General features: G+C 42.1%; 2 protein-coding genes across 12 annotated transcripts in view; one reads left to right on the top strand and one right to left on the bottom strand.

Annotated features, from left to right (window-relative positions):
* Nucleotides 1-4,982, top strand: part of LOC130281964 (rap1 GTPase-activating protein 1-like) — a 147,459-nt gene extending 142,477 nt beyond the window's left edge. For 4 of the 5 annotated variants that reach the window (XM_056529765.1, XM_056529764.1, XM_056529766.1 and 1 more), the window contains exons 18-19: nt 1,986-2,106; nt 4,450-4,982. In XM_056529765.1, coding sequence (XP_056385740.1) covers nt 1,986-2,106; nt 4,450-4,467 — 139 coding nt within the window. In that variant the 3' untranslated portion in view covers nt 4,468-4,982. The remainder of the gene's footprint in view (nt 1-1,985; nt 2,107-4,449) is intronic. The other variant, XM_056529767.1, reaches the window with a different exon arrangement.
* Nucleotides 4,983-18,697: 13,715 nt separating this feature from the next.
* The window catches only part of ZYX (zyxin), a 270,649-nt gene continuing 262,277 nt past the window's right edge, over nt 18,698-27,069 (bottom strand). For all 7 annotated transcript variants that reach the window (XM_056529087.1, XM_056529085.1, XM_056529090.1 and 4 more), the window contains exons 6-9: nt 26,681-26,850; nt 21,181-21,359; nt 20,729-20,849; nt 18,698-19,913 (exon numbers count right to left, since the gene is read on the bottom strand). In XM_056529087.1, coding sequence (XP_056385062.1) covers nt 19,803-19,913; nt 20,729-20,849; nt 21,181-21,359; nt 26,681-26,850 — 581 coding nt within the window. In that variant the 3' untranslated portion in view covers nt 18,698-19,802. The remainder of the gene's footprint in view (nt 19,914-20,728; nt 20,850-21,180; nt 21,360-26,680; nt 26,851-27,069) is intronic.

The following is a 27,069-nucleotide window of genomic DNA, read 5'->3' as shown; positions in this document are numbered from 1 at the left end:
TTTGTGGCCTGCTGAAGGTGATTTTGCAGGGCTCTGGCAGTGCTGCTCCTGCTCCTCCTTGCACAGAGGTAGCGGTTCTGCTGCTGGGTTCTTGCCCTCCAATGGCTTCCTCCACGTCTCCTGATGTACTGACCTGTCTCCTGGTAGCGCCTCCATGCTCTGGACACTATGCTGACAGGCGCAGCAAACCTTCTTGCCACAGCTCGCATTGATGTGCTATCCTGGATGAGCTGCACTACCTGAGCCACTTGTGTGGATTGTAGACTCCGTCTCATGCTACCACTAGAGTGAAAGCCCCGCCAGCATTCAAAAGTGACCAAAACATCAGCCAGAAAGCATAGGAACTGAGAAGTGGTCTGTGGTCACCACCTGCAGAACCACTCCTTTATTGGGGGTGTCTTGCTAATTGCCTATAATTTCCACCTGTTGTCTGTTCCATTTGCACAACAGCATGTGAAATTGATTGTCAATCAGTGTTCTTCCTGAGTGGACAGTGGGATTTCACAGAAGTGTCATTGACTTGGAGTTACATTGTGTTGTTTAAGCGTTCCCTCTATTTTTTTGAGCAGTGTAATATTGTTACATACTGTGCCCCTGAATATAATACTACCAGAGACTTTACCCTCTGAATATAATACTGCCACATCCTGTGCCCCTGAATATACTACCACACACTGTACCCTCTTAATATAATACTATTGCATACTGTGCCCCTGAATATATTACTTTCGCATACTGTGCTCCTTAATATAATACTATTGGATACTGTGCCCCTGAATATAATACTACCACACACTGTACCCTCTTAATATAATACTATCGCATACTGTGCCCCTGAATATAATACTACCACACACTGTACCCTCTTAATATAATACTATCGCATACTGTGCCCCTGAATATAATACTACCACACACTGTACCCTCTTAATACGATCGCATACTGTGCCCCTGAATATAATACTACCACACACTGTACCCTCTTAATATAATACTATTGCATACTGTGCTCCTGAATATAACATTACCAAACACTGCAACCTGAACAGAATAATTATATGCCTGTGTCCCATAAAACAATAAATGAGGTGTCTGTGCCCCCTCAATCAATGATGCCACTGTGCCTCCGATGAACTGTGCCACTGTGGCACCCATCTCTCTGCCCCCATATAAACTGTAAAAATACAGTATGTTCCCTATATAAACTGCAACACTCTGCCCCCCCCCCCCACCCCCATATTAACTGTGGCATTATGACGCCCATACACAGTGGGACAGTATGTTCCCATATGAACTGCACCACTTTGCCCCCCCCCCTATAAACTGTGCCCATTATGGTCCTCATATCAACTGTGCCAGTATGTCCCCCACAGGAATTGCACCACTCTGCCCCCATATGATCTGTGCCAGTATGTCCCCCACAGGAATTGCACCACTCTGCCCCCATATGATCTGTGCCAGTATGTCCCCCACAGGAATTGCACCACTCTGCCCCCATATGATCTGTGCCAGTATGTCCCCCACAGGAATTGCACCACTCTGCCCCCATATAATCTGTGCCAGTATGTCCTCCATATGAGCAGCGCACTTAAATCACATTTCCTGTGACTCTCCAGCTCTTGCAAACTACAACTCCCATCATGTACAAACAGAAGAGCATGATGGGAGGTGTAGTTTTGCAACAACTGGAGAGCTAAATATTGGGGAACATCTGAAAATACTCGGGGGTCCCTGATCTTGTGTTGCATCCGCTGCTCTGACCTCTTCTAGTCAGGTCTGGACAGAGCAGAATGATGCAGGCAGCGCTAGTCACATTGTCTGTTATAGGTCATTTTCTGATGACACGTTGCAATTTGCAATAAATCAACAAAAGATCTGCAGCGTGTGCACATGTCCTGGTAACAAACAAAAAGGTAATGAAAAACAACTCTTGAAATTGAAAGTGATCGCCCCAAATAATCGATTTTTCCTTTTAATATGTGAAGGCATCTTACAACTCAGACGTCAGAATTCTGTAGGAGGCCTTTACCCTCGTACTCCTCCTCCAATAGCAGCAGCTTCTGCAGCGGACAAGGCAGCGAGAGCTCCCCGGAGGAAAAAATCACGGTGAGACCTACCTGCTTTCCTGTTTATCTACTGTTTATCCAGTGTTTACCAAGCAGGGTGCCTGCAGCTATTGCAAAACTACAACTCCCAGCATGCCCGGACAGCTTTAGCTTTTACATTACCACAATTTGCACAATTGCCATTAAAAGCACAATTTTTGCCACCATGTTGGAAAAATCACAGCAAAAACTGAGAAAACACAGCAAAATTGAAATGTGTGAACACGTTCTTAGGGGAAGGGTGTAACTAATATATATCATGATCCCAAGGAGATAGCAGCAGCAGTATACAGCCAGAACTGGGGGGGGGGGGGGGGGATGGAGGAATATGTGGCATAGCTGGGGGCAATGCAGGGCCGATGTTGTAACCCTGGGGGCAAATGTTATTAACTCCTTCTTGTTGTGATGCCAGGGTGTGGTTTAGCCTTAACCACCCAAAGGTAATACTGCTGGTCCTGGGCTAGGCACGGGGGGGGGGGGGGGGGGGCAATGAAGACACCGACGCCAAGTTACGGATAGCGGTAGCTTTACTGAGGGTAGACAGATGGTAAAGTCTATACAGTACAGCCAGGGCCCGAGGAGGTGACCAGTGACACAGGGGGACCTGGCTAGCTGGGACTTGCAGTGTGTAGAGACACTTTAGTGCAGGCCACAGTCACTATATAGAAGACTTGACAATTGACATGAAGATGACTTTGCGCTCCAATGCTCTGGACACTCTGAGACGACTGCACTGGACCTCAGCAGGAGCAAGAATACTGGAAGAGAAAGATTGCAGCCCCTCCCCTGGTTATATAGGGGGGCTGTGCAAGGAGTCCATAGGTCACTTGAGGGGGGGGGGGGGGGGGGGGGGTCACCTGATCACTTGTGCCTCCTGGCTAACAAGCACATGGTGTAATATTTAAAGTAACAGTACACTAGTAATACAAACATATATACAATATGGGTTACACTGTAAGGGGGGCCCTGGAAACATGGAGGGACTCTGCCTGACAAAGCAGGAGAAATGTACGGGGATACACCATCCCGTACTGGGCCACCACATATATAAGTACTATATATCCTTATCTCATAGAGATAGCTGCAGTATACAGATAGAGCTGGAGGGAGGTGTATACCTACTATATATCCTGATTCCATATAAATAGCAGTAGTATACAGATAGAGCTATGGGAAGGGGTATAACTACTATATTTCCTGATTCCAAAGAGATAGCAGCAGCAGCAGCAGTATACAGCTAGAACTTGAGGGAGGTATATAACTACTATATATATCCTGATCCCATAGAGATAGCAGCAACAGTATACAGATAGAGCTGGAGTAGAGTTGTGTAACTACAATATATACTTATGCAATAGAAATAGCAGCAGTATACAGACAGAGCTGGAGAGGAGGTGTATACAGTAACTTATATATGCTGATCCCAAAGAGATAGCAGCAGCAGTATAAATAGAGAGCTCGGGGGAGGTATATAACTACTATACAACCTGATTCCATAGAGATAGCAGCAGCAGTATAAAGATAGAGCTAGAAGGGAGGTGTATAACTACAATATACCCTGATCCCATAGAGATAGCAGCAGTATATAGATAGAGCTGGGAGGAAGGAGAGGTGTAACAACTATATATCTTGATCCCATAGAGGTAGAGCTGGAAGAGATGTGTATAACTACTATATATCCTAATCCCATAGAGATAGCTGCAGCAGTATACAGATAGAGCTGGGAGTATAACTACTATATATATACTGAACCCATAGAGATAGAGCTGGGAGGGAAGGGGTATAACTACTACTGTATAATCCTGATCCCATAGAGATAGCAGCAGTATACAGATAGAGCTGGGAGGGAAGGGGTATAACTACTACTGTATAATCCTGATCCTATAGAGATAGCAGCAGCAGTATATAGGGGGAGGTTTATAACTACTATATATATCCTTATCCCATACAGATAGCAGCAGTATACAGACATCTAGGAGGGGTGGGGTCTGGGAGCTAGCAGGAGGAAACTGATAGGTGATGATGTCATCCTGTAGTTCACAGGAAGTCAGCTGACCCAAGACTGACCTCTTTGTTTTACACAGATTAAGCACTGTGACTTTCTGTGGGTTTGGCTGGTGATCACATGACTCAGTTACAGTATTGAAGCACATCATGGATGCAACTGTGCTCTGCTGTCCTACTAGCGCCGTAGGACTAGTGATAGTGTGGAGTGCTTCTTTAAATTCGCATTCGGTGAACCTTATTGTAGATTTGCTCAGCTCTAGAAGTAATAGTCCTGATAGTCCTGACTGTGACTATAGCAGGATATTGGGGTCACTGACTATTGCAGTCTCCCTTCTAGGAGAACGTCTTGAAGTGAATGCGGACGTCCTGCCCTGGGTCAGGCAGAAGATTTTACTGCGTACAGACGAACCATCGCGTTCCCTTACTCACCATTGGAAGCCATGAGCAACGACCTCCATATCTACATCACTAATAAATCATTAAAGGGGTTATCCGGGAATTTAAAAAAAAGAGCTAATTTCTTTATATATAAAAAAACACTCCCCATCTGTCTCCAGGTTGGGTGTAGTTCTGAAGCTCAGTTCCATTAAAGTGAATGGAGCCAAGTTGTAATACTATACACAACGTGGGAACAGACGAGGAGCTGTTTTTTTTTTTTTTTATAAGAAATTACCTCTGTTTTTCTATTCCTGGATAACCCCTTTAAGGGTTAAATACAATCATTATTGGGAAATGGCATGCCCTCTAATGGCCAAATGCATTATGTCTTGTATAAAAAAAAAAAAAAAAGAATTATATTGAATAAATTATAAATAATGAAAGAAATCTATTCTGAGTTTCCAAAAATCCACTGGCCAGCTCTATAGAACAGTGTTTCCCCAAACAATGTGCCTCCAGCTGTTGCAAAGCTACAACTACCAGCATGCCCGGACAGCCTTCGGCTGTCCGGGCATGCCGGTAGTTGTAGTTTTGCAACAGCTGGAGGCACACTGGTTAGGAAAAACACTGCTATAGAACCAGACCCGAAACAAATTTCCAGTAATTTGCTCAACTGCATAAAATAACATGTGTAAAAGCAAGTTAAAGGGGTATTCCGGGAAAAAAACTTTTATATATATCAACTGGTTCCAGAAAGTTAAACAGATTTGTAAATTACTTCTATTAAAAAATCTTAATCCTTTCAATAATTATCAGCTGCTGAAGTTGAGTTGTTGTTGTTTTCTGTCTGGCAACAGTGCTCTCTGCTGACATCTCTGCTTGTCTCGGGAACTGCACAGAGTAGAAGAGGTATGCTATGGGGATTGCGGCTGTTTTCTTCCATTGGGCTCATTTGGAAGCAGGACTATATAAGGGGCACATGCCCGTAATTCTTTGTGCCACGACTAAGAGCCAGTGTCGGCTCGAAACGCGTCGGTTTCTTGTACCATTTTATTTTCTATGGATATCCTCTGTTTTTAACAAGTTGAATTAAATGTGAAGTTTTAATTTTTCAAGTTTTTCAATTTTTGGAGCAGCTGGAGGCCCCTGCTTTTTTGCCTTCCTTTTGTCAAGTTGAATCCCGGGACCCGTCCCGTTGTTTGCCTGCCCTGCTCTCCTACTACTCCAAGAACTTCAATCAGTTATTGTCCCACGGTGGTGAGCTGAATTTCATCCCTTTTTTTTTTTTGTTGCTATGGGGATTTGCTTCTAAACTGGGCGGTTCCCGAGACAGGTGTCATCAGAGAGCACTTAGACAGAAAAGAACAACTCAACTTCAGAAGCTCATAAGTACTGAAAGGATTAAGATTTTTTTTAATAGAAGCAGTTTACAAATCTGTTTAACTTTCTGGAGCCAGTTGATAGATAAAAAAAAAAAAAAAAAGTTTTTTCCTGGATAATCCCTTTAATGCATTCTGTCAACAGAAGCAGACTAGCCTACTCAGGGCCGGCTCTCCCTATAGGCAAAGTAGGCAGCCGCCTAGAGCGCACTCTTGATGGGGGCGCAGCTCTGCCTGCAGCAATTAAGTTAGCCAACATCTGAAGCAGCAAAACCCAGTCAACCCGAGTAGTAAGGTGATTACATGAGGAGAAGGTTTGTTACAGTGTGTCACCCCAGTAGTAAGGTGGAGCATGTCAAAGGGCGGCGTCAATGGTGGCAAAATTAGCTTTCGCCTAAAGTGGCAAAAATCCTTGCGCCAGGCCTTAGCCTATTGTTGATGAAGGTTTCCACCTAGTAAAACATTACTCCTCTACTCTACTGTAATGACGATGTATTCAGTCATATAGGGCCAATGCTAATCCAGGGTGGAGCGTCACTTGAACTTGTCAATGTCACAGAATTGCTGATGTAACTTTAAAGGGGTACTCCGGTGGAAAACATTTTTATTCTTTATTTTATTTTTTTTAAATCAACAGGTGCCAGAAAGTTAAACAGATTTGTAAATGACTTCTAGTTAAAAATCTTAACCCTTCCAGTACTTATCAGCTGCTGTATGCTCCACAGGAAGTTCTTTTCTTTTTGAATTTATTTTTAGTCTGACCACAGTGCTTTCTGCTGACACCTCTGTCCATGTCAGGAACTTCAGCAGCTGATAAGTACTGGAAGAATTAAGATTTTTAAACAGGAGTAATTTACAAATCTGTATAACTTTCTGGCACCAGTTGATTAAAAAAAAAAAATAATGTTTTCTACCGAAGTACCCCTTTAACTTTTAACCTTGTAAGTAGATCAAAAATGGCGCAGATCCCCTAAGCCAGTGGTCTCCAAACTGTGGCAATGGAAGAAGTGGAACATTCCGAGAGCTTGTGCAAAGGCAAAAAGGTGACATGGCCCATAGCAATGGGGGAATTTGCATATTTTTGAAAGTGTTGGTTTTTATTTTTTGTTTCTTTTTATTTCTTATATTTTTTACATTTGTATCTTTTCTTTTTTGTGTACTGTGTCTAGTTTATTTATTATTTTATTTACTTACTAACTTATTTATGTCATTTCTTACTTACTAATGTATTTATTGTCTTACTTACTAACTTATTTATTTATTTTCTTAATTACATATTTGTTTATTTGGCCAATTGTGATTTTTCAGGATCTGATGTATTTTTAACAATTAAGTTTTTAATATCTTCAATGTGAGAAATAAGGGGGAGGGGAGACAATATTTTAATAGCTAAGATTATTTTAGATACGTTATTAATCTATATCAAAGCAAAAAAAAAATACATATTGTAAAGTTGAAAGTTAAAATGTACAAGTTAAATGTATAAATGTACAAGCGAATGTTAAAATAAAATTAAAAAAACGCAAAACTTCTCTGTGCAAAATTACTCAAATATGTTATGAACGTTGTACAAAATGTATTATCTATATATGACCTACTGGAGTTCTACCTCTGCATTATGTTCTTTATTCTTTCAGAGACTTCTAAATGTCAAGTGGACGGCGCGAGCTGCCCAAAACAAAAGCTACTCTTAAAGGGGTACTCCACTACTTTAAAACTCATCCCCAATGCACAAGATTTCTGGGACCCTCCTTTATCTCCAGAACAGGGCCTTGTCTTTCCCTGTGCATGGAACGGCGTGTCCACACATACTCAATGTACTGTCTGTGCGAGTGCTCGAGATACATGAGCGCTGTGCTCGGGTATCTCCGGCGCTCCGTAGACAGTAGATTAAAGAGGTACGGTTGTGAAAAACATTTTATACTTTGTAGTACTACTAATAAAATGACTTTTTTTTTTAATATAAATTTATTTTTTTAAAATTTCTATTTTACAAAAAAAAATCAAAAATGAAAATAGCCGCCACTAGGGGTCATCTATCTTTATGCAGACAGACTACTCTGTATTTTGCAGCATACTGGATACCGGCCGTAAAGTGTGTTGGTATCCAGTATAGGAAATAACTGCTGCTCCACTACAGCCTTCAGCTGTTGCAAAACTACAACTCTCATCATGGCATTTGTAGTTTAGGAACAGCTGGGGACACAGTGTATTCTCCAGCTGTGTGCCTCCAGCTCTTGCAAAACTACAGACAAAGGATGTGTGGGCATGCTGGGAGTTGTAGTTTTGCAACAGCTAAAGGCAACACTGCTCTAACACAGTGCTTTATGAAAGCTCCGGCTGTTGCAATGCAAAACTACAACTCCCAGCATGCTTAAACAGCCAAAGCTTTTTTGACTCCTGAATGACAAAGAAGTCCGGAGTCTGTGAAAACTGAATGACACACATAGTGACAACTATGTTGACTAGCATCCCGCTTTACTAGGAACAGATAGAAAATGTATGAATAAAAACTACTGTGCAGTGATTTGCAGACTGCCAGGCTGCTTCCAGACTCAGAGCAGATGAGTCATAACAGTGAGGGAGAGAGATGGACACGCCCCCTCCATAAGGCAAGAACAAAAAGCAAGTGCGCTACATATAAATGCTATTTGTTAAGGATATATAGGTCCTAGACACATACAAATGATATTTACATGATCAGGATTAGGTACTGAGTGACATATCACTATTTATTTTTATTTTTTTTGCACAATGACAGGTATGCTTTAAGTATGTGCTGACATGCCGTTCCATGCACAGGGAGAGACAGGGCCTTGTTCTGGAGATAAAGGAGGGTCCCAGAGCTTAGATCCCCTTGGGAACTTGCAGATAGGGAATGAGTTTTAATAGGTGGAATACCCCTTTAAAATACCCAACTGTCTAATGTGCTCGGTGGCCTCCCGACTCTCCCCCAGGAGATAATGTTAAGCGAGAGAAGAATCGGGCATGTTAAACTTCAACTGTATGATCCTTATCTAGAAGATAAGCCTACCCCAGAGTTGTATGGCAGCAGCTTACCCCTCCTCTCCTCATTCAAAACACATGAACAGGACAGTTGTCAGTCAAACAAGTTTTCAGCTCTAGAAGGTGTATGGCCACCCTTACAAAGCCACTCTCCATTTTGGACTCCTAGTGGGTGGTCCTGAGCACAGTACACCCCATCTATGAGGTCCATAGGTTATATAGACTGGAGTCATCTTAAGCGCTCTATGTTGAGCGCGAATATTCGCAATTCGAATATTTATTGCGAATTTCGCATATTCACGAATATAGCACTTTCTATTCGCAATTATGAATATTCATAATTTGCTTTCTCCACAGAACACATCACAGTGATCTCATCCCTCCCTGCTTCCAGCTTGAGGTCTGAAGAAGGCTCCTATACTATTTACTGTATTAGACTGGAGAGCAAATATTTGGGAATATCGTCACTAAAGAATATTAGGAGATAGATAGATGGATAGATAGATAATATAGATAGATAAGTAGATAGTTATCCGCATGCGCACACCCGCATGCGAAAATAACCGCAAATATATCGAATATGCGAATTTCGCTAATATAGGACGAATATTCGTCCATATATTCGTGAAATATCACGAATAGAGATGAGCGAACTTACAGTAAATTTGATTCGTCACGAACTTCTCGGCTCGGCAGTTGATGACTTTTCCTGCGTAAAATAGTTCAGCCTTCAGGTGCTCCGGTGGGCTGGAAAAGGTGGATACATTCCTAGGAAAGAGTCTCCTAGGACTGTATCCACCTTTCCCAGCCCACCGGAAAGCTGAACTAATTTATGCAGGAAAAGTCATCAACTGCCGAGCCGAGAAGTTCGTGGCGAATTTAATTTACTGTAAGTTCGCTCATCTCTAATCACGGCTTCGAATATGGCCCTGCCGCTCATCACTAATCTTAATGAAACACCCCTTCTATTTAAAAATATTAATCCACTTCCACTACTTATCAGCTGCTGTATGCTCCAGAGGTAGTTGTGTAGTTCTTTCCTGTCTGACCACAGTGCTCTCTGCTGCCACCTCTGTCTGTGTCAGAAACTGTTTGAAGGAGAGGTTTGCTATGGGGATTTGTTCCTGCTCTGGAAAGTTCCTGACATGGACAGAGGTGTCGGCAGAGAGGACTGTGGTCAGACTGGAAAGAGCTACACAACTACCTCTGGAGCATACAGCAGCTGATAAGTACTGGAAGGATTCAGATTTTTAAATAGAAGTAATTTACTAATCTGTATGAAATTCTGGCACAGCTATAGCTGTAGTCTTCAAACTATTGCCCTCTGACTGTTGCAAAACTACAACTCTCAGCATACCCGGACAGCCAGCGGCTGTCCGGGTATGCTGGGAGTTGTAGTTTTGCAACAGATAGAAGGCGACTACATCTGTAGCTAATAGAAGAGATCAAGGAAAGGAAGAGTTGGCATCAGGGACACCGTGGCCAAAACACTTCCAATTAACGTTCCGTACATTCAAAAAGTAATAGGAAAGAGAAGGAGCGGTATCGGTGGCGGTACAACCATGGTGTGAACGCATAGGAAACGTGCTCACCTGTCGTGGTTGTGCAGGGCAGGCACAACACTTGGAAGAGCGTGGGTAGGAGGAGACTGCAGCGGCTTCCCACGCTTACAAGTAACTGGAAATCGGAGGGAGCAGGTTGGAAATGGAAGCTGGATCGCGCTGCCACAGAGGAGGTAAGTCAAAGCTTTTAGGATAAGGTGCTTTATTCTTCAAACATGCAACGCGTTTCAAAACCATGCCTGATGAAAAAAACGGGTGGTTTTGAAACGCGTTGCATGTTTGAAGAATAAAGCACCTTATCCTAAAAGCTTTGACTTACCTCCTATGTGACAGCGTGATCCAGCTTCTATTTCCAACCTGCTCCCTCCGATTTCCAGGTACATTCAAAAAGAGAGATTCTTTTTTGCCCCCCCCCCCCCCCAAGGAGCATTAATGCAGATCCCCTGCCAGTTGTGTTCTTCTTCTTTAAGCTTCAGTATGAAGAATGAGCTGCTATTTATGTCAGGTATTCCCTGAGCCGCCAGTCTAAGTTAATTTATTCACTTATGCTAATGAATGTTTATCTCCCGTTACAATGTATCGTTTTGTTTTACATGTTTTAGCACGGTAATAAATTGAAGGCGTCTTTTATTATGCTTAACAGCTGAAGTGTTCTATATGGAATCCTTAAAGGGGTACTCCCCTGGAAAACTTTTTTTTTTTTTTTTTAATCAACTGGTTTGTAAATTACTTCTATTAAAAATTCTTAATCCTTCCTGTACTTATTGGCTGCTGAATACTACAGGGGAAATTCTTTTCTTTTTGGAACAGAGAGCTCTCTGCTGACATCATGACCACAGTGCTCTCTGCTGACACCTCTGTCCATTTCAAGAACTGCCCAGAGTAGGAGAAAATCCCCATAGCAAACATATGCTGCTCTGGACAGTTCCTAAAATGGACAGAGATGTCAGCAGAGAGCACTGTGCTCGTGATGTCAGCAGAGAACACTGTGTCCAAAAAAGAAAATAATTTGCTCTGTAGTATTCAGCAGCTAATAAGTACTAGAAGGATTAAGATTTTTTTAATACAAGTAATTTAAAAATCTGCTTAACTTTCTGGCACCAGTTAAAAAAAAAAAAAAAAAAGTTTTCCACTGGTGTACCCCTTTAAACAGATTTGTAAATTACTTCTATTTTAAAATCTTAATCCTTCCAGTACATATCAGCTGCTGTATGCTCCACAGGAAGTTCTTTTCTTTTTGAATTTCCTATTTTTTTGTCTGACCACAGTGCTCTCTGCTGACACCTCTGTCCGTTTTAGATACTATCCAGAGCAGGAGAGGTTTGCTATGGGGATTTGCTCCAACTCTAGACAGTTCCTAAAATGGTCAGAGGTGTCAGCAGAGAGCACTGTGGTCAGACAGAAAGGAAATGTAAAAATAAAAGAACTTCCTGTGGAGCATACAGCAGCTGATAAGTACTGGGAGGATTAAGATTTTTAAATAGAAGTAATTTACAAATCTGTTTAACTTTCTGGCACCAGCTGATTTAAAAAAAATATATATATTTTCCAGTGGAGTACCCCTTTAAAGTCAGTGTCCACCATGTTACAACATTCCGTACGGAATTTTTTCCTAATTTATCTTAGTAGCGGTCGGAGATTTGTTTTTCCTGATACAGAGCTCCAACTCCCCTGCATAGACCCGATCCATTTTGGGCCGTATGTAGCTGCCACTAGGTGAAGGCTAGTTCTGTTCTCTTATATATCTTAAATTATTTACCCACCATGATGTATAGAGTGGGCTCGAGAGCTGAGATCGCTGCACATGCGGTGGGTGCCAGCTGCTTTCAGCAGCCAACCCCCACCATCAATAGCAGACATTGAGTGATATCCACTGCCGGCTATTCGATGGTTTAAAGGGGTACACCGTTGGAGATTTTATTTTTATTTTTTTAAATCAACTAGTGCCAGAAAGTTAAACAGGTTTGTAAATTACTTCCATATAAAAAATCCTAATCCTTCCAGTACTTATCAGCTGCTGTATTCTCCACAGGAAGTTGTGTAGTTCTTTTCAGTCTGACCACAGTGCTCTCTGCGGACACCTCTGTCCATGTCAGGAACTGTCCAGTGCAGGAGAGGTTTGCTGTGGGGATTGGCTCCTACTCTGTCTGTATCAGGAACTGTCCAGAGGAGTCAGCAGAGAGCACTGTGGTCAGAGTGAAGAGAACTACACAACTTCCTACAGCAGCTGATAAGTACTGGAAGAATTCAGATTTTTAAATAGAAGTCATTTACAAATCTGTATAACCGTCTGGAACCAGTTGATTTGGAAAACATTTTTTTTCTTCCACTGGAGTACCCCTTTAAATGCGGTTTTCAAAGCGGCCAGTGGCATTTAACCCTTAGTGACCACCCATACAAGCTATTACAGCATTCACTAAGGGGGTCTTAGCCCCCCCACACACACACAAATGCATAGATTCCCCTTAAAAGTAGTTTTGTATAAAAGTAAAACAGTTAAAAAATAAACCTATACATATTTGGTGTCGCCATGATCATAATGACCCAAAGTATAAAACTAAATCATTATTTATCCAGCATGGAGAACGCTGTTAAAAAAAAAAAGAAAAATTATAATTATAATAATAATAACAATAATAATAAATAAACAAATAAATAAGAAATTAAAAATGATGTGAAAATGGCATTTTAATAATCTGCCGTTTCTGCACAACTCCGCCCCCACCCAGCTCTATCAAGATTTTTTTATAAGCAATTTTTAAAAGCAATGGGTCTTGAAATATAGCAACACTTTTTATTAATAAGAAACGGAAAAAAAATAAAAAAAACACTATATAAAATTTTATATTCCTGCACTCGCACCGACCAAAACAATAAAGTTATAAAGGAATTTTTACAACAATATAAAAATGTTACGTCAATTCGAAAATTATGCTATTAAAAAAAGTACATCTTGTTCCTCGTGTCACTGGTGGTTCGGGGGGAATCGGATCGCTCACCAAAACGCGATGGCAGAATGCCGATCCATTGTCATGGCTGGATTCAGTGACCAGGTGATCAACAATCATTCAATTCAATGCAATGATTACTCTAGACCAGTGGTCTTCAACCTGCGGACCTCCAGATGTTGCAAAACTACAACTCCCAGCATGTCCGGACAGGGCATGCTGGGAGTTGTAGTTTTGCAACATCTGGAGGTCTGCAGGTTGAAGACCTCTGTTAGAGAAAGTTGTACTCACCTGTCCCCGCCGCTCCGGACCATCACCGCTCGTCACCGCTGCCCGGGATGTCGCCGTCCATCGCTGTTGCCGCGTCCCCTGGGTGTCCCTGACGCTCCGGTAAGGCCTCTTCTTCCCCGGCATCCTCGCTCTCCGTCACCGCCATCACGTCGCTACGCACGCCGCTCCTATTGGTTGACGGGACGGCGTGGGTGTGACGTGATGACGACGACGGAGAGCGCCGACGATGCAGGGGATCCAGAAGAGGACGCACCGGAGCCCCGAGGACAGGTAAGTGATCGTCACCGGAGCACACGGGGCACCGTAAAGGGCTATCCGGTGGCAGCTGAAGCAGTCTGCGCTGCCGGATAGCCGTTTATGCGATGGCCCCGACATACAAAAGCAGCGTATGTTGATGCTGCCTTCAACATGCGATGGCCTCTGAGAGGCTATTGTATGGTGAAATGATCGTAGGTCGAGGCCATCGTAGGTCGGGGGGTCACTGTATACAGTGGGGCAAAAAAGTATTTAGTCAGCCACCAATTGTGCAAGTTCTCCCACTTATAAAGATGAGAGGCTGTAATTATCATCATAGGTTATAACCTCAACTATGAGAGACAGAATGAGGAAAAAATGTGGTGTCCCGGTACCGTATTTCATACCGTACCTTGTGGTGGGGTCCCCAAAGTCAGAGTCCCTAGGAATAGTGGGGGTCCTCTTCTTTAGTTAACCCCTCGTCACCCCTCAGTTAGCTGAAATTCGAGTAAATAAAAGTGTAAATATATATATTTAAGATGCCTACCTTGTTAGCGTCGCAGGACCTGCGGGTCATGTGACTTGGTTCACAGAACTCTACGGTTTGCTAAAGGACCTTTGGTGGTTCTAGTCAGGTGATCACCCACAATCCTATGTAACAGTGAGTGAGTGACAGCTGACATGGACCAATCTAAAACGGTTCAGCCCCTGCCCATATAAGGGAGCTGCGGCCATTAATCTCTCTCTTTCCTCGTGGGCTGCTGATAGAGGAGGATCTGCGCAGCTGTCATCGGCAACCACTAGGCCAAAGCCTTGCAGCCTTGGCCATAATCCAAATTGTGAGTTATTACAATTCCCCGAAATCTTCACAAGATGACTCGACCTAAACCAACCCCTAAATCCAGCGGATCTATGCAATCCAATTCTCCTACTCCAAAGAGAGCTTACCGGTCCCAAGCGACTGTCAGTCATTGCCGTGCTGTATATAGACTCTGTCATCTGGACTGTTACTGTATGTACAGAAAATCTTCAGTAAAGTTTCTACAAGTTTTCCAGTTCAGCACCGGTTGTGGACAATCCGTTATTCTACACTCATCTATCGCTCTTGAGAAGGGTGGCGATAGGCCCAGCATTACCTCAGAGTTTTAACCCTCACCCTGGTGTCATGAGTGACAAGGGTTAAATTAACCCCTCATATACTACAGCAACACCCCAACTACCCTACACCCCCCGAGGCATACCACAAAGAAATACATAAAATCCCATTGTCTGATTTTTAAAGAATTTATTTGTAAACTATGGTGGAAAATAAGTATTTGGTCACCTACAAACAAGCAAGATTTCTGGCTCTCACAGACCTGTCACTTCTTCTTTAAGAGTCTCCTCTCCTCCACTCATTACCTGTATTAATAGCTCCTGTATGAACTTCTTATCAGTATAAAAGTCACCTGTCCACAACCTCAAACAGTCACATTCCAAACTCCACTATGGCCAAGACCAAAGAGCTGTCGAAGGACACCAGAAACAAAATTGTAGACCTGCACCAGGCTGGGAAGACTAAATCTGAAATAGGCAAGCAGCTTGGCGTGAAGAAATTCTTAGAAAATGGAAGACATACAAGACCACTGATAATCTCCCTCGATCTGGGGCTCCACACAAGATCTCACCCCGTGGTGTCAAAATGATCACAAGAACGGTGAGCAAAAATCCCAGAACCAAACGGGGAGACCTAGTGAATGACCTGCAGAGAGCTGGGACCAAAGTAACCAAGGCTACCATCAGTAACACGCTACGCCGCCAGGGACTCAAATCATGCAGTGCCAGATGTGTCCTCCTGCTCAAGCCAGTACATGTCCGGGCCTGTCTGAAGTTTGCTAGAGAGCATTTGGATGATCCAGAAGAGGATTGGGAGAATGTCATATGGTCAGATGAAATGAAAGAAATTTTGGTAAAAACCCAAATTGTCGTGTTTGGAGGAGAAAGAATGTTGAGTTGCGTCCATAGAACACCATACCTACTGTGAAGCAGGGGGTGGAAACATAATGCTTTCGGGCTGTTTTTCTGCCAAGGGACCTGAATGACTGATCCGTGTAAAGGAAAGAATGAATGGGGCCATGTATCGTGAGATTTTGAGTGAAAACCTCCTTCCATCAGCAAGGTCATTGAAGAAGAAACGTGGCTGGGTCTTTGGGGGTTCATGTCAGTGCAAAATACTGATCCGTTCATTTGTACGGTGTCCATTTTAGGACATAGTCAGTCGTCAGATGTAACTCCATCCTCTGTCAGGTGAAACGGCATCCCGCTTCCTCCATGTGCCCAATCTCTGTCAGGCATCAGCCGCAACTCCCTCCTCCCTCCTTTGTCATCCTAAAGTCTCTCATCCCTCAGACGACAAACTTTCCTGCCATGTAGCAGAGCCGAGTCAGTGTCGGCTCTCTGCTATACGGGTTCTGCTATACACGCTATTCAATGTCGGCTCTGCTATAAAGACTCTGTAGCACACATAGTGTCTGTAGTACACATGCAAGGTGTCAAAAAAAGAAAAAAAAAAATGGGGGGGCCTCGAAATAATAGCAGGTTGTAATACCGACCACAGCCAGTCATGGTGCACTACACGTCCCTGTGTGAACTGGCCTGACCTGTCCTTGTATCAGTCTTATGGTAAATTTTTATACCGTTTTCCGTGACTCTCATACCTATTTACCTTATTGACATGCCGAGATTTCTCCTGCCGGATTGTACATTGTTATAATATCAGATTTCCTGTAACTATAAATGAAAATTGTTTTCAGGCCTCCGACATCTGATCCCGCCCCCCCCCCCCCCCCCCCCCCCCCAACCTCCATTCCCGAGACTCTCACAGCAGAGAAATGGAGATATAATGTGTAGAACGGCTCAATCTCCAGTCCCCGTGGACTTCATAGGATTCAATTATTATTATTTTTTTTCCCAGCAGAAGTGCGGTCAGATGTGGTCACATATTCCCGGAGCCTCCTGAACATTCCAGGAGAGTTGGTAAATATGGAGACCCCGGGGAAGAGTAGAAGATGTCTCACCTACACTCCGGGGGGCGCCGCTGCAGAAAACATACGAGTCCGGGGAGTGAAGGCAAATGGAAGCTATAGGAACAAGGAAACAAAGAGTCTGATCGGGGGTCAGTGATTTTTATGGTATCTTGTCCGGAGTCTGAATTAATTTAGTGGCCTGGGGTCTGTATTAGCTTTAAAGGGGTATTCCAGGCCAAAACTTTTTTTTTCATATCTATATATATATCTCAACTGGCTTCGGAAAGTTAAACAGATTTGTAAATTACTTTGATTAAAAAAATCTTAATCCTGCCAATAGTTATTAGCTTCTCAAGTTTAGTTGCTGTTTTCTGTGTAACTGCTCTCTGATGACTCACGTCCCGGGAGCTGTGCAGTTCCTATGGGGATATTCTCCCATCATGCACAGCTCCCGGGACGTGACATCATTGAGCAGTTAGACAGAAAACTTCAGAAGCTAATAACTATTGGAAGGATTAAGATTTTTTAATCGAAGTAATTTACAAATCTGTTTAACTTTCTGGAGCCAGTTGATATATATAAAAAAAAGTTTTTGCCTGGAATACCCCTTTAAGAGGTACTTCGGGGAACTAAACCCATAGCCCATCCTTTCCCTTTTACCAGCCCATTTAATTGTCGAACTATAATTGGCTATATAGAGCAGTTTCCCCTCTTTCAGTTGTCACTTACATGCAAGGAGTGAGGAAAATACATAATCTATCCATCCTTTCTGTCCAAGTCCCTCTCTGAAAGCAGCCCCCACTTTCTTGAGAGACACAAACCATGTGGTTTCTGCACTGATGACTAATTTTCCCTTTAGTGCTGAGATCTGGGAAGTGTGTGCAGCCTCAGCCAATCAGACACTGAACTTCTACATTGCCACTCTGGCCTCTTGAGAACGCCGTGGAGATGGCGAAACATGTAGAGGCGGGCAATTTTGTGCTTTTTAATAAACCAGAATGGACAAAAGTATAGTGGTTTCTGCAGGGCCACGATATATCACAAAAATGGAGTGTTCACTCCTTATATTATTACGGTTTACAGTGTCCGTTCTGGAATTCGTTTTAATTATTGTTGGGTTAATTTTAAGCTAAATACAATAAAACCTAAATTTTATGGGTTTTTTTTTTACCCAGGGCTTTTGCCCTGGGGTCTGGCAATTACGTATCCATAGGTTAGTACCATATACGTCTGGCAGTGGCCACTAGAGAATTTTTATTATTGCGGGCTACATTTTTAGGCCCCAGCCCGCCCACATAAATTGATCCCTGTTTAAAAAGTAATATAAATTTTGTTATAAAAAAAGATACATTTCGTTGGAAAAAAAATTTCCTTCGCTACTCTATCTTTATTTATTTATTTTTTAATGGTACCATACGAAATTTTATTAAAAAAGGTATATCCAATCTCCATCACTTTTTTGGATCGCTAAAGTCCAAAAAAGAATGAAAACCGCCTGCAAAAACGCCAAAGTTAAAACCCACATATCATTTTTCTTGGCTTTTTTTCACTCCCATAGACTTCTATGGGAGAAAAACGCCACGATTTTCACAAAAAAAAAAAAAAAAAAAAAAAAAAATCGCCAGTGGCTCAACATGGCCGAAAAAACACCATGCGGCAGAATTGGCGTTCCGCCCCCCCCCCCAAAAAAAAAAAAAAAAAACAAGTGGAATTCCAGCCTTAGGGAAAAAAAATATCCTTTCAAGATTAACATTTGCTTTAAAATGACTTATTTTACCTGTAAGAAAAATCTAAATACACAATGAATTTTTTTTGTTTTTCGTTTTATTTTAATGGGTAGTTTTATCGTTAACAAAAACAATGTCACTTAAAAAAATATGGTCCTATATATGGTCCTCTCTATGAACAGGGGTTCACAGGACACTACAGCCAAGTTCCTGTAAACTCTGTGCCGTTATTCTCAGGTTACCTGATAGTTGTTCTATAAAATGGCTTTTTTCTGCGTTTATTTTTTTTTCTTCTTTTTTTGTTTTTTTTAAGCCTCATTTAATCTATTTTTGGTAAGAAATGTGCAAAAAGAAAAAGTAAGTAACTCAGAAACACACAGCAAAGGTAGCCTATGGGGCTAGCGGAGGAAACACATGAGCTGAGACCCTCGCGACTGAAAAAGCATTTCTCCCCTGAAAATGTAAAAAAATTCCCAAAAACAAAGAGTCACCCTCTTCTGTCATGCCAGTAAAAGATTGGGCAATAGCCAGTAAAACATCATGCTCGACCCCCATAACGTGACACTTCTGGCTAAGCAGACTTGCCGTTTAGGGGTCTGGAAATGCTGGGTGGTAACAAAACAGCAAAGTGATATTTATCAAGGCTTTCGGAAACCTAAAGACAACTCAAAAACTTTTTGGAAATTTTTTCAATTTTGTTTTGTTCATGGGGGAGGGAGGTTGGGGGGGTGCTCTTTAGGGTCACCTTATACCGAAGTCCAAATTTTAGATTTTCTGGCTGATTCAACTATTGGAAAAAAAATTAAAAATCATTCAGTCCATAGAGGTTTCCACTCCAGTCACAAGATGAAAAGATAAAAAATAAAAACATAATAAAAAAAAATTGCAAGTCGGCACTAACACGTAAAAGACGATTTGTGGCAGGCGGGCGATCAGGCAGACAAGCGAAAAGTACTAACTAGAGGTTAGCAGCGAAGTGACGGCCGACCAGGAGTTATCTAGAAGTCTCCGCAGCAGAAGCTGTAAACTGGTTAATAAACCGTAACACTGGACTACGTCAGAAGCAGCAGCAGTGACGAGGACGGAGCGGTCAGTCGGTCCAAGAGTCTTTGGTGGACAAAGCTGGAGCTTGTATCTAGGAGTGACCTACGTAGGTGACGTTACATAGCAGCCCGTGCCCTCACCGTGTGGCATTTTTTGCACAGAACGTGGCCGTCTAGTGGGAAGCAACCGGAGTCATCCGCTTCGATGGAGAGGGGGAAACCGCAGTCCTGAGAGAAGCAACAAAAAAATAAAAAATATATATAAACAAACAAACATTACGTTTTTCAAAAAGTACCGTATCTGTTACGAGAGTGCTCAATGCCAAGTTGCAGCAACAAAAGCAAGTTTAAAGGGGTACGCCACTGCCCCAGCGTTCAGAACATTTTGTTCTGGACACTGGTTGTGGGCTGCAGGGTCGGCGATGTCACGTTCACGCCCCTTGTGATGGCACGTCACACCTGAGAGGAGGCGCGGTGGATTGCATTGAGGGGGTGTGGCGTGACGTCACGACCCCCGCAGCCTGCACCCAGCGTTCAGAACAAAATGTTCCGAAAGCTGGGGCACCGGAGTACCCCTTTAAAGGGATACTCCCCTGGAAATAAATCAACCGGTGCCAGAAAGTTTAACAGATTTGTAAATTCATTCTATTTAAAAATCTTAATCTTACCAGTACTTATCAGCTGCTTAATGCTCCAGAGGAAGTTATTTTCTTTTTGAATTTCCTTTCTGTCTGACCACAGTGCTCCCTGCTGACACCTCTGTCCATTTTAGGAACTGTACAGAGCAGGAGAGGTTTGCTATGGGGATTTGCTCCTACTCTGGACAGTTCCTAAAATGGACAGAGGTGTCAGCAGAGAGCACTGTGGTCAGACTAGAAAGAAATTCAAAAAGAAAAGAACTTCCTCTGGAGCATACAGTAGCTGATAAGTTCTGGAAGGATTAAGATTTTTAAATAGAAGTAATTTACAAATCTGTTTAACTTTCTGGCACCAGCTGATTAAAAAAAATCAATCTTCAAAATAAAACGTAGAAAAGGCCTCACCTCACACTTGTAACACATCATATGGAAATTCTTCTCCAGTGCCACCACCCTTACGGTCTCATCCCGTCCAGGTTCCGGGGCAATTGGGTCTCCACAGACTGAGCAGCGAGGGGCATACTTCCTAAACATAACCAAAAGAGGCAAAAAGGTAAAAGTAAGCAAACACTGCATAACATGGGCACAGTATATAGGCAAGCATAATATAGGCTGATCTGAAGGTATACGGCTGCGTGGTCTTTGGTGAACGAGCTATAATGGTCACTACGTGAGCATTGCTGCTGTAACATAGAACAACTGCTATGGAGACCGCCTCCATAAAGAAGATTACAATAATATAACAGTATAACATAAGCAGCGTCACGACATCGGAATACACGTTACATGGTAACATGGCATCTCACAAAGGAGTCCCAACTTTATACAGGAAGTATAGTTATCGGAGGTGAAGTAACCTGTGGTAATCGGCGACACAGTATGGCAGGTTACTGTCATCCACAATGAAAGGCTCTCCCTGTAGGGGGCGACTGCAGACAGCACAGGTGAAACATTCAGGGTGATAGGATTTGCCCATGGCTTTCAGCAAGCGCTCTGTTATCTTCTTCTCGCATACCGCACAGCATTCTAATGTGTCCTAGAAGAGAGGAACCATATATTATACAGAGCATTCTAATGTGTCCTAGAAGAGAGGAACCATATATTATACAGAGCATTCTAATGTATCCTAGAAGAGAGGAACCATACATTATACAGAGCATTCTAATGTATCCTAGAAGAGAGGAACCATATATTATACAGAGCATTCTAATGTGTCCTAGAAGAGAGGAACCATATATTATACAGAGCATTCTAATGTGTCCTAGAAGAGAGGAACCATATATTATACAGAGCATTCTAATGTATCCTAGAAGAGAGGAACCATACATTATACAGAGCATTCTAATGTATCCTAGAAGAGAGGAACCATATATTATACAGAGCATTCTAATGTATCCTAGAAGAGAGGAACCATGTATTATACAGAGCATTCTAATGTATCCTAGAAGAGAGGAACCATATATTATACAGAGCATTCTAATGTGTCCTAGAAGAGAGGAACCATATATTATACAGAGCATTCTAATGTGTCCTAGAAGAGAGGAACCATATATTATGCAGAACATTCTAATGTGTCCTAGAAGAGAGGAACCATATATTATACAGAGCATTCTAATGTGTCCTAGAAAGAGGAACCATATATTATACAGAGCATTCTAATGTATCCTAGAAGAGAGGAACCATATATTATACAGAGCATTCTAATGTGTCCTAGAAGAGAGGAACCATAAATTATGCAGAGCATTCTAATGTATCCTAGAAGAGAGGAACCGTGTATTATACAGAGCATTCTAATGTATCCTAGAAGAGAGGAACCATGTATTATACAGAGCATTCTAATGTGTCCTAGAAGAGAGGAACCATACATTATACAGAGCATTCTAATGTATCCTAGAAGAGAGGAACCATATATTATACAGAGCATTCTAATGTATCCTAGAAGAGAGGAACCATATATTATGCAGAACATTCTAATGTATCCTAGAAGAGAGGAACCATATATTATACAGAGCATTCTAATGTATCCTAGAAGAGAGGAACCATGTATTATACAGAGCATTCTAATGTGTCCTAGAAGGGGGGAACCATATATTATACAAAGCATTCTAATGTGTCCTAGAAGAGAGGAACCATGTATTATACAGAGCATTCTAATGTGTCCTAGAAGAGAGGAACCATATATTATACAGATCATTCTAATGTATCCTAGAAGAGAGGAACCATGTATTATACAGAGTATTCTAATGTATCCTAGAAGAGAGGAACCATGTATTATACAGAGCATTCTAATGTGTCCTAGAAGAGAGGAACCATATATTATACAGAGCATTCTAATGTATCCTAGAAGAGAGGAACCATGTATTATACAGAGCATTCTAATGTATCCTAGAAGAGAGGAACCATATATTATACAGAGCATTCTAATGTGTCCTAGAAGAGAGGAACCATATATTATACAGAGCATTCTAATGTGTCCTAGAAGAGAGGAACCATATATTATGCAGAACATTCTAATGTGTCCTAGAAGAGAGGAACCATATATTATACAGAGCATTCTAATGTGTCCTAGAAAGAGGAACCATATATTATACAGAGCATTCTAATGTATCCTAGAAGAGAGGAACCATATATTATACAGAGCATTCTAATGTGTCCTAGAAGAGAGGAACCATAAATTATGCAGAGCATTCTAATGTATCCTAGAAGAGAGGAACCGTGTATTATACAGAGCATTCTAATGTATCCTAGAAGAGAGGAACCATGTATTATACAGAGCATTCTAATGTGTCCTAGAAGAGAGGAACCATACATTATACAGAGCATTCTAATGTATCCTAGAAGAGAGGAACCATATATTATACAGAGCATTCTAATGTATCCTAGAAGAGAGGAACCATATATTATGCAGAACATTCTAATGTATCCTAGAAGAGAGGAACCATATATTATACAGAGCATTCTAATGTATCCTAGAAGAGAGGAACCATGTATTATACAGAGCATTCTAATGTGTCCTAGAAGGGGGGAACCATATATTATACAAAGCATTCTAATGTGTCCTAGAAGAGAGGAACCATGTATTATACAGAGCATTCTAATGTGTCCTAGAAGAGAGGAACCATATATTATACAGATCATTCTAATGTATCCTAGAAGAGTGGAACCATGTATTATACAGAGCATTCTAATGTGTCCTAGAAGAGAGGAACCGTATATTATACAGAGCATTCTAATGTGTCCTAGAAGAGAGGAACCATATATTATACAGAGCATTCTAATGTATCCTAGAAGAGAGGAACCATGTATTATACAGAGCATTCTAATGTGTCCTAGAAGAGAGGAACCATGTATTATACAGAGCATTCTAATGTATCCTAGAAGAGAGGAACCATATATCATACAGAGCATTCTAATGTATCCTAGAAGAGAGGAACCATGTATTATACAGAGCATTCTAATGTGTCCTAGAAGGGGGGAACCATATATTATACAAAGCATTCTAATGTGTCCTAGAAGAGAGGAACCATGTATTATACAGAGCATTCTAATGTGTCCTAGAAGAGAGGAACCATATATTATACAGATCATTCTAATGTATCCTAGAAGAGAGGAACCATGTATTATACAGAGCATTCTAATGTATCCTAGAAGAGAGGAACCATGTATTATACAGAGCATTCTAATGTATCCTAGAAGAGAGGAACCATATATTATACAGATCATTCTAATGTATCCTAGAAGAGTGGAACCATGTATTATACAGAGCATTCTAATGTGTCCTAGAAGAGAGGAACCATATATTATACAGAGCATTCTAATGTGTCCTAGAAGAGAGGAACCATATATTATACAGAGCATTCTAATGTATCCTAGAAGAGAGGAACCATGTATTATACAGAGCATTCTAATGTGTCCTAGAAGAGAGGAACCATGTATTATACAGAGCATTCTAATGTATCCTAGAAGAGAGGAACCATATATCATACAGAGCATTCTAATGTATCCTAGAAGAGAGGAACCATGTATTATACAGAGCATTCTAATGTGTCCTGGGAATCAATGTGTTTGGCTGACATATTTAATGTGCATGGCCAACTTAAAGGGGTATTCCAGGCTAAAACTTTTTTATATATATCAACTGGCTCCAGAAAGTTAAACAGATTTGTAAATTACTTCTATTAAAAAATCTTAATCCTTTTAGTACTTATGAGCTTCTGAAGTTAAGGTTGTTCTTTTCTGTCTAAGTTCTCTCTGATGACACCTGTCTCGGGAAACGCCCAGTTTAGAAGCAAATCCCCATAGCAAACCTCTTCTAAACGTTTCTCGAGACAGGTGTCATCAGAGAGCACTTAGACAGAAAAGAACAACCTTAACTTCAGAAGCTCATAAGTACTGAAAGGATTAAGATTTTTTAATAGAAGTAATTTACAAATCTGTTTAACTTTCTGGAGTCAGTTGATATATATAAAAAAGTTTTTGCCTGGAATACCCCTTTAAGGCTTCATGGGCACTTGTAAATAGGTTTGGCAGGACTGATGTGATGTGCAATAAATGATGAATGGTTTTAAAGGGAATCCTTTCACCAGTGTCACCTGCACTGTCAGTACCAACAGGTAGTGCAGGTGACACTGGTGACAACGGTACTTACCTTGTCCAGTTCCGTGCAGGGGAGCTCCGGTAATCTCCTTCATTAACTTCAGCCCTGGCCCGGCTTGGGGCATGGGCGGAGCTTAGTGATATCACTGCTGCTGTTCTCTAGCAGCAGGACCCAGCAGAGGTGATGTCACTAAGCTCCGCCCATGCCCCAAGCCGCTGCTGCTCTCTGCTGGCTCCCATTGCTGGAGAACAGCAGCGGTGACATCACTAAGCTCCGCCGGTGCCCCAAACCAGGCTGGAGCTGAAGTTAATGAAGGAGATTACCGGAGAACCCCTGCACGGAACGGGACGGGACAAGGTAAGTACCGTTGTAATCAGTGTCACCTGCACTGCCGGTACCGACAAGTTCGTGCAGGCGACAGTGGTGACAGATATCCTTTAAGGCGAAGTTCACATTGACGTTGTCTTCCGTCCCGTTCAGTTTTGTTTTCTTGAGCAGAGTGGACCCTGAAACAAGTCGGAACACAACAGATGGGGATCCGGTAGTTTAGCAGAGAAAAAAAAAATACTGCAAACACAATTTTTTTTTCTCCGCTAAACTCCCGTCGCTCTGACAGAATTTGCTGACGGAACTCTGAAAAGCGGAGTCTGACGGCAATGTGACTGAGGCCTAATGTGGTGGCTACATGACTTTATTCCAATCCAAGTAGATGATGACTAGAGTTGCCACCTCTCTGGCAAAAAAAAAACGGCCATGCTAATTTGCATAATTAATTATATATGCGTGACATCACAGGATACACATATGCAGGGGGGGGGGGGGGGAGAAATTTTGCCCTATTCTGACCCCTATAACTTTTTTATTTCACCTTATACGGGCCTATGTGAGGGCTCATTTTTTGTGGTTTTTAACAGTTCCATTTTGTTTTGATGTGACTTTATGATTTTTTTTTTATTAAATTCGGGAGTTGCAGTTAGTTACTAACTACAACTCCCAGCATGCCCTAATACAGCCTGTGACTCAGCAGCTGCCCCAAATGAAACTACAACTCCCAGCATGTTGGACTATAGAGTAGTATATAGCATAGGTCAGTGTTTCCCAACCAGGGGTGCCTCCAGCTGTTGCAAAACTACAACTCCCAGCATGTTGGACTATATAGTAGTATTTAGTATAGGTCAGTGTTTTCCAACCAGGGGTGCCTCCAGATGTTGCAAAACTACAACTCCCAGCATGATGGACTATATAGTAGTATATAGTATAGGTCAGTGTTTCCCAACTAGAGCGCCTCCAGCTGTTGCAAAACTACAACTCCCAGCATGTTGGACTATATAGTAGTATATAGTATAGGTCAGTGTTTCCCAACCAGGAATGCCTCCAGCTGTTGCAAAACTTCACCTCCCAGCATGTTGGACTATATAGTAGTATATAGTATAGGTCAGTATGTTTCAACCAGGGGTGCCTCCAGCTGTTGCAAAACTACAACTCCCAGCATGCGGGCATGCTGGGAGTTGTAGTTTTGCAACAGCTGGAGGTGCTTTGTTTGGGAAACACTCGTATAGCATATGGTGCAACATTCCGGATTTGGTTGGATAAATACCGGCAGGGTAGCCAAAACACTGGCTGTGCCGGTAAAATACCAGCCAGGTAGGTTACCTATGCCATTACTTTGGTAGAGATGGGATGGCCCATGGTCTTGGACACAAGGACCAAGTCCCACTTGTATCTTCAGCACAGACCCAACCAGCATTTTGCGGACTCACCTGGTAACAGTCCTCACAGAGGGGCCGCCCCTCACACTCATAGTACTGCTGTCCTTGTAGCTGCTGGTCGCACTTGGAACAGGTGAAGCAATGGACATGGTACAAGTGCTCGCCGGCCCTCACCACGGTCTCTGTCCTGGACAATCCCTGGCCGCATATTTTACAGCGATCTATAAAGGAAAAATTACAGAAGTCACTACGGGTCCAAGACACACAGGGCTTCAGATTATGGGGCAGGTTTAAGGAAGGAGAAACGGGGTAACTGCCCAGGACCGTTGTTTCTGGGAGAGACCACAAATTATAGCAAACTAACACCATCCACTATTAATCGGTATAAGGCGGTATTATATTGATACTGAATTGTTGTATTATGTGGATTACCATACAGC

This window comes from Hyla sarda, chromosome 7 (assembly GCF_029499605.1).
Source record: "Hyla sarda isolate aHylSar1 chromosome 7, aHylSar1.hap1, whole genome shotgun sequence".
NCBI classification, from domain to species: Eukaryota; Metazoa; Chordata; class Amphibia; order Anura; family Hylidae; genus Hyla; species Hyla sarda.
Note: the sequence above shows the minus strand (reverse complement) of the source record. Positions and strands in the feature narration are given on the sequence as shown.